An 8,077-nucleotide genomic window follows, 5' to 3' on the forward strand; every position below is an offset into this window, starting at 1 on the left:
TGTATTATTTTCTCAAATCTCTGCAATTTTTGTGCATTGCATGAATTTCCTTGATCCGTGTACTTCATTTTTGAATTGGGTGTGACAAAAAAAGGTAATTTAGGGTTTTTTATAGGGGCTGCTTGGGCCCAGGAAACTGATGTGGCCTGTCTTGGTCTATTTTTTTAGGCCGTGGGCTGTCCAGGAAGATAAGCCTCCTTTGGGTGTTTTTCCCGTATTGTTTTGCTATGCCTCACTGTGTATTTTTACACAATCTGTGCTGGTGTGTATGTGAGTGAATGAGTGCAAATGCTTATGTATAAAAGTTAATATATTAAGGAGTTGATTAAATTGGGACAATTCCGTTGAAACTGAATCAACGAATAACATACCTGTCGCATGCGACTGCCGCCTTGGGATTTCCCATCATGCATCATTCCGAAAAAAATATATATATGGTGTACGATTATTTTGTATTTTGTACGGGAAAATACAACAGTTTGTACGGGCATGGAGCCATGGAGCTTGACAGGTATGAAATAATTTTGGTAACTGTTTGTGAAATTTGTTCGTTACTTATATATAATACTCAAGATATGTTCCTAGAATTTTGGAAAATACCTCTTTTCAAAAAAATATGAACATTGACAAAGATCGACAACTATAGTCACAGACAAAAATTACTGTGTGTGACTGCAAAATGTCTAATACCGGTAGTAACTTGTTTCCGGCACTATAAGGTGCACCAGATTATGAGGTGCACCTCAAAAAGTAGTCTTTTGTCATATCTTTTATACATACAGGAGCATCAGACTATAAAGTGCATGAAATTGAGAGTACAGTAAGAGCTATCGCGTGTTTTTGGGTAAACGTTGGGCTCTTTATACACCTACGGTATGTATCAAAGCAAAGATTGATCAATCTCTAAACATTGCTGATCAAAAATTGCATACCATTGTATGCAACGGGACTCAAAACCAAATAACAGTGACACATTACCACTAGACCATCAATGATGTAGGTTCCATATGAAAATGCATTTGAGCGTATTTCATTGTCACTCGGTTAAACGGTCTCTCCAATTGTCTTCAATTCCACAAAAGTTAGAAAATAGAGATAATAGAAAGTCTTTCAACAAAAGACTATACAAGCTTTTCCATGTATATACATGTATATACTCCCAAAAAGAGTCAGAAATGACTCTAGCCACCTCCCACTAGGGGGAAATGGCTGTAGTATATATAACAAATCAAACCGCAAAGTAATTGATGAACTGGTGAAAAAGTGAAAAGACTGTTTAACCTATCAGAATGCAGAACAAAATCCAAAATGAGATAACTTCTAATGTTTTTTTTATATCACCGTACCAGTGGTGGTCTAGTTGTTAAGTGTCGGGTTTAATTCCCGTTGCGTCAGCGATCTTGATCGATGAATCAGCCATTGCACAACAACCCCATAATCACAGTATGCATTACCAATTTTATCCACCGTAACCTGCGATACATAAGGCGTACTTGGATTATAAGGCACACTTTTACATTTTAGGCCAAATTGGGGTTTATGGGTGCGTTAGTTATCGTCCAAAAATAAAGTATATTTGTCAAAATCTGTAGACAGGAATTGGTTCAAAATCGGGGAATCTAAAGGGTGAAAAAAGCTGTCATTTTTTTAAGGCAATTCGGTTAATAAAAGTTATTCATTGTCTTGGCACAGGTCTGTCAGCCTCAGCTTCACTGGTGTCGTTGGCCTGGATGATTGCGTCCTACCAGAAGGTTTTGAGGGATTCGCGTGATGACAAGCTGCCCATGTCTTACAAGGCCGTCATTGCCCAGATCCTCTGGCACCTCTTTACCATTGGGGCCCGAACCGTGGCCTTTGCCCTCTTTGCCTCCGTCTTCCAGCTCTATTTCGGGATCTTCATCGTCAGTCATTGGTGTGTCAAATCAACACATGCCACAGCGAACCCGAGTTTGATTGCTTTACAAATAACATACAGTACATTGAATAATGGCACATTTGCTCCCCGTGTCGTGCTGGGAGTTTCTAAGGTCTAACTGTAGAAAAAACGGTTTTCATAACTTTAACATGCCACAGGTTTTAATTAGGCCACATTTTGTTGATTGGTGCGAAAATGACGAAGTTTGATATTTTCCTCAGAGGACGTCAACTTTTGAGTAAGGCTTGTTTCTGATACATTTGGAGTTTAGTAACACATCATAAGTTTTTAAAAGTCACTAATCATTACTTCCAGGGTAGAGAATAAGCTTATATTTTGTCAAGGAACATGAGAATGCTGTCATGCAACATCACAAATTGCTTGGTGTTTTTGTTACTCGTGAGAAAGAATTCCCTAATAGTAGCTTGTCCATCTGCCTATTCAGAACCACTCACAATGACTTTTTTCAATTAGACAAGTATTTCTCATTTGAGCAAATTGCAATTATTTTCTGAGCATGGTTGGATTGTGTCCTCAATTGCTAGAAGATGGGACACTTTATAAAGTATTTAATAATAGTAACAACATTACCGGGTAACATAGGAGACAATGATAACTACTAAATCGAAAGAAATCTAAAATAAAACTTAAAAAGATTTTTAAAAAATGCACTCTGCTTTTCATTAGAATTTCGGGTAAAATAAGAAAATAATATTAAATATTCCAAAGCTTTAATTATGCCAGATTGCAGGTAATTTAGCACATTTTACGTATTTTCAAATTTTACTCTAAATGTTACTTAAAATTAATGGTAAAATATTTCAACTATTATTCCTTTTACGGTATTATTTTAACTATGCAAGACACAATTGTCAAAGCACCAAAGAATGATATCGTCATCTTGCAAGGCAACTGGAACGCCTAAATTGGTGTGAATGCTCACAGAGACTGGAGGAAAACATGTGGAACAAGCTCCAACCTACAAAACAATGACAGAGGACAATGGCTTCTTCAACAAGCTAGCTGAAACAATTTGGTGCTGGCAAACACTCTTGGCAACCACAAGAACTCCAGAAAATGGACATGGCACCATTCGGATGGAATCCACCACAGTTAGGTGGACTGCATCACAACGTCCACAAAGTGGAATCAAGACAGCAGGCATGCGCACATATCCAGGAGCCGAAATGGGAAACGATCACGGCCTGGTCATAATGAACTTCTGCGTTTTCTTGCAGAAGGTCAAGTAGTAACGGAACCCAAGCATCAAGTTTGACCTTGACAATTGAAAGACCCACACGTGGTCGAGAGCTTCCAGGTTATTATTGGCAGGAAAATCTCGAAACCCTGACCACCAAGTTCTCAGACGGTGACTGAAGTAGCAAAATACATTTTAGGAAAGCACCCGAAGAAGATCAAGCCATGGTTTACAAACGAAATTCCCCAAAAGTGCGACACGAGACGAGAACTAAAGAAGAAAAGAAACAGCCCTGGAGGAGCAGCCAAGTATCTAGCAGCCAACAAGAAAGGTAGAAAAAGCTTGAGAGGAGAAAAGGAGAAATGGATCAGAGACCAGTGCTCGGAGTTAGAAAAGTTTCTCAACAAAAACAATTCTAAGAAATCCTTTGATTTTGTAAAACTCCTCACCCTAACGAAACAGGCAATATTTGGCAGCATTCAGGCTAAGGCAGTAATTAAGCGACCTGAAAAAAAAGAGATCTTCAATAGATGGACAGAATACTGCTCCAAACTCTACAACCACCTGACACAGGGAGACCCTGAGAATTAAGAATTCTCATGGAACTGGCTGTGGTTTTGAACCACAGCCGGTGTGAGACAAGGCTGCATTCTCCTCCAACTTTATTCAACATCTTCCTGGAGAGGATTATGTCCAAAGCTCTGGAGCAACATGAAGGTACAATCACTCTTGAGGGACACAACATTATTAACTTCAGTTTTTCTGATGATATTGCCAGATTGGCAGGAGACGAAGAAGTCAGAGATCTGGTCAGTCGCAGTATGGGATGGAAATCGGCACAGAAAAAAACTAAAGTAATGACCAACAATCCCCAAGGTATTACCACAAACATCACCACAGAGAGCTAGAACATGTCACCCAATTTAAATATCTTGGAGCCGTCATATCAGAACCAGAAATCATGGGCAGGATAGCTCAACCCACAGCCGCACTTGCCAGACTCAAACCCATCTGGAGGGACAAGAGCATAGCAGCGAATTCAAAGATCAGACTCAGATGCAAGAGCTAGTTACTTCCATCTTCCTCTACACTTGCGGGATTTGGATTCTCTCAGCAAAACTGGAAAAGAAAATCCAGGCCAGGCTGATGCGATGTTACAGGAATATTCTAGGTTTCAGCTACTTAACCCATGTGACAACACCATCAGAGGGCACATTGGACCCTACGAAAAACTGTTTTCAACTGTGTGCGGACATAAACTTCAGTGGTATGGTCGCAAAATATTCAGGACTGGCCTAGAAAATTCTCTAGGACACAGTTCAAGGGGGGAGGAAGAGAGGGAGACCAAAAAACAACATTATGGAATGGACTGGTGCCAACTTTGCCACAACCCAAAAACAAGCCAGGGACCGACAACAGTGGAGAAAGCTTTCCGGAGTTGCATCCTCATTAGTGCCCCGGCGACCCATGCCGTTCAGGGATCCGTGAACCGTGAACTTTGTCTATAGATTTAATTGTTAAACTATTTTAACCATATACAAATCTGTTTATGAGTTAGCCTCTTATAGCTAAAAAAAAAGTAATGATGAAAAAACAATATTTGTTTAAATAATGAGGAAAAAAAATCGAACAATTGAACAATAAAACTTTTTTTTTTTAAATGATCGTAGGTCAAGTAATTAACGTTCATTTAATACAAGATGAGCCTCACCTAAAATGGCTGACATAAATTTTCCGCCATCTTGCTGCTATGGGTACCCAAAATCCCAGGGGGGAAAAACAAAAACAAAAACAATTAGTGAAATGGTGATTGGTTTACGTTGAGTCTCCGTAGTTTGTAATTTCTTAGAAGACCTTGTTTTCGGTTGCACTACACAATACAGCGATATATTTTTATTATTATTATTATATACCACAGCCATATCCCCCTAGTGGGAGGTGGCTAGAGTCATTTCTGACTCTTTTTGGGAGATTGATTCAGAGGAGGGGATTCCCAGCCCCCTCGCTCAGTCATTAGGTGACCAAACCCCCCCAATTCCAACCCCTAATGCTGAACGAAAGCAGGGAGGCAACGGGTACCAATGTTTAAGTCTTAGGAATGACTCGGGCGAGGCTTGAACCACAACAATATCTAATGGTCAAATATTACACAATGTCCCTTCTATTCATTTTTAATCCAGAATATTATTGTGAGTATAATTTAAGAAGTGTTTTGAGTAAAACAAGAGAAAATAAGCATTATTTCAAGAATTATTTTTAGTAAAAGACAGAAGAAAAGAGAGATTTGGAAAAAAAATTCAAAAGCAATATTTCGACTGAGAATTTTCAAGCATTCCTGATGGGCAAGTTCATTACAAACCAACTTGACATTTAGCTCTGTCTATAAACACATGTCAGCGCTTTTTTGTAGCATTTCCACATCCCACTATATGACCGATATCCCCAAGCCAAACTTAAGTCTTACTTAGGTAACGATCAAAACAATTTTCGTTGTTCTTTGATATTTTTCTGACTTTCAGGTGTATAATGACATTCTGGATAATCCAAGGTGAGACTGACTTCTGCATGTCCAAGTGGGAGGAGATAATCTACAACATGGTGGTGGGCATCATATACATCTTTTGCTGGTTCAACGTCAAGGAGGGGCCCAGCCGGGTCCGAATGACCGTCTACTACACGGTCACACTGGCAGAGAATGTGGCCCTGACAACTGCCTGGTACACCTACCGTGGCCCTCACACTTCCGACTCCTACGCCCTCGTGGTGGTGTGCCTAATGGCCTGCAGCTTCGCTTTGGGAACGTTCTTCATGTTGGTCTACTATTGCTGGCTGCATCCCGACGGGCCAGTCCTGGGCACAAGTTGGGCAGGGTGTGTAGATGAGGGCATAGTGAGTGCTAGCGGAGTGGTTGGTGTGATCGACGCCTGTCTCACACCGTCCCAAGGTTCACAAACGGACATGGTCATCACCAGTCCTCCGAGGACTCTACCAAGGACTAAAGACACGGGGGACATAGTTCCCGGAGAGCAAGAAAGGGATCGGGACAGTTGCCTGCCTGTTTTCCAGGTGCGTCCGTCGCCTTCATCCTCACCGGCACTCCTCCACAGAACTTCGCAAGAGGGCCCCGTGATCCGGATCGACCTCCCGAGGAAGAGGTACCCGGCCTGGGACGCCCACTTCATCGACCGTCGCCTCCGCAAGACCATTTTGCTTCTGGAAACTACATCAGCATCCAGCCCTAGGATACAGTATAGGAGTAGCATGATGGGCAGCAAAGAGGTGCTGGAGTATGAGACCACTGTTTAAGCCAAATGTGGCTCTTCAACTGAGAAATGTAGTCTGGAATCAAGGCTCAGCCAGAAACCGGTTCACAACCGGAACACACTCTGCCAGGAGCTCTGCCAGTCAACGGTTTTATCACAAAAGACAGATGTTCGAGGTTGATTGTAAAATGTGAAGCGCAATCTCTTGCCAAGGCTTTCTCGCCGCTTGACCAGGTCCGAGTTGAAGTTTCGAAGGTCAGCTGATGAGGGAGCAGGAATCGGATCATCTTTGTCTAATTGAAAACTTAGAGGTGAGAAATGTAATCACCCAATGTGAAACAGAGAAAGACAATATTGGATTTCACCTTTCACATCAGAATGAGATAAATGAGCAAATGCTTGAGCATGAGTCTGTGGAGACACCTCAGCTCTTTTACTATGTGTGGAAAAAATCAGTTCTAAGACTGTTAAAGAGTTGTTACGGGCGCAAGATCAAAAGCTCATAGAAGCGGAATTTAATACATTGATGACCAAACAATAATGTTATTAATGGGCCTCTACTAGTCTAGAAACAGAGTTTTGAATAATATTGAGTCAGTAGAATGTAAGCAAAAAAAAAAACTCAAACTTCACTTAGCGTAAATGCGTCGCTACACAATGTTTTACGGTACACTACCAAATTTGTGCGATGATTGATCAATCCAAAAATATTGCTCACCAAATTCACAAAATATTGTATGCAACAGGTGAGAGTGCCGACTCTTAACCAGACTAGAATGCCATTAATACAGATGACAAATGAAAAGGCATGCCATTTGACCTAATCATCACACTATTGTTACTGTGCTGAAAGGAAAGTTAGAGAATAGAGAAAACAAAGTCGTCCTGAAAGATATAATTAAACACAACGTTCGATTTATCATCAGACACACCAAAAATTTGTGTTTTTTTTGCGCTTATTTATACCTTTTTTATCTAACATTCGTTTCTGGCACCGAGTAAAAATAGTGTGATAATGACACAAAATCTCTTCATACGCTACCTAAACCACTATTAGTGTAGTGGTTGGGATCCAGCGCTGTGTCGTGGTCTGGGTTCGATTCCCGTTGCATACAATGCTTTGCAATTCTGGTCATGTTTGACTAATTGTACTAATAAATATTGTATAAGATGTGCAACGGTTATGCATACAGTAGCTCTTACTGTAGTTCTATGCGCCTTATATATGAAAAATATGGCCATTTTTTTGGGAGGTGCGGTTTATAATCTTGTGCGCCTTATAGTGCGAAACATACTGTATTAATTAATATTTCTTGTGGCAGAACATTTTTCCACATGGCGTGAGAGAGATGGAGATCATGGTTCACCAGTGTTCTAAAACTGAGCCAATTTTGGTCATTAGGTAGAGAATGTACTTATAGACTAGTAGAGGCTCATACAATATTGTTTGACTTTAGGATTGATCAAAGCTAGACTTATAGAGTAAACACTTGGGCTTTAGTGTAAAAATGAATATAAATAAAGTACCGTATTTTCCGCACTATAAGGTGCACCCAAAAACTCCAAATCGGCCATAAATTTGACCGTGCGCCTTATGTACTAAAAAAAATGTAAATGCACACCAGTGTATTATCGTATTTGTACAAATATTGATCAATCGATAATTATTACCGATCGCAAGTAAATTAAAACAATCGTGGC

The 8,077-nt window shown here is 40.3% G+C and overlaps 1 protein-coding gene across 1 annotated transcript in view; it reads left to right on the forward strand.

The window, feature by feature from the left end:
* Positions 1 to 7,689, forward strand: part of LOC148369021 (XK-related protein 7-like) — a 47,889-nt gene extending 40,200 nt beyond the window's left edge. Inside the window, exons 3-4 of the mRNA XM_088330939.1 lie at positions 1,693 to 1,912; positions 5,633 to 7,689. Coding sequence (XP_088187065.1) covers positions 1,693 to 1,912; positions 5,633 to 6,419 — 1,007 coding nt within the window. The 3' untranslated portion in view covers positions 6,420 to 7,689. The remainder of the gene's footprint in view (positions 1 to 1,692; positions 1,913 to 5,632) is intronic.
* The last annotated feature ends 388 nt before the right edge of the window (positions 7,690 to 8,077 follow it).

The sequence above is a fragment of the Urocampus carinirostris genome, chromosome 3 (genome assembly GCF_059441175.1).
Source record: "Urocampus carinirostris isolate Australia breed hairy pipefish chromosome 3, RoL_Ucar_1.0, whole genome shotgun sequence".
In the NCBI taxonomy this organism is placed as follows: domain Eukaryota; kingdom Metazoa; phylum Chordata; class Actinopteri; order Syngnathiformes; family Syngnathidae; genus Urocampus; species Urocampus carinirostris.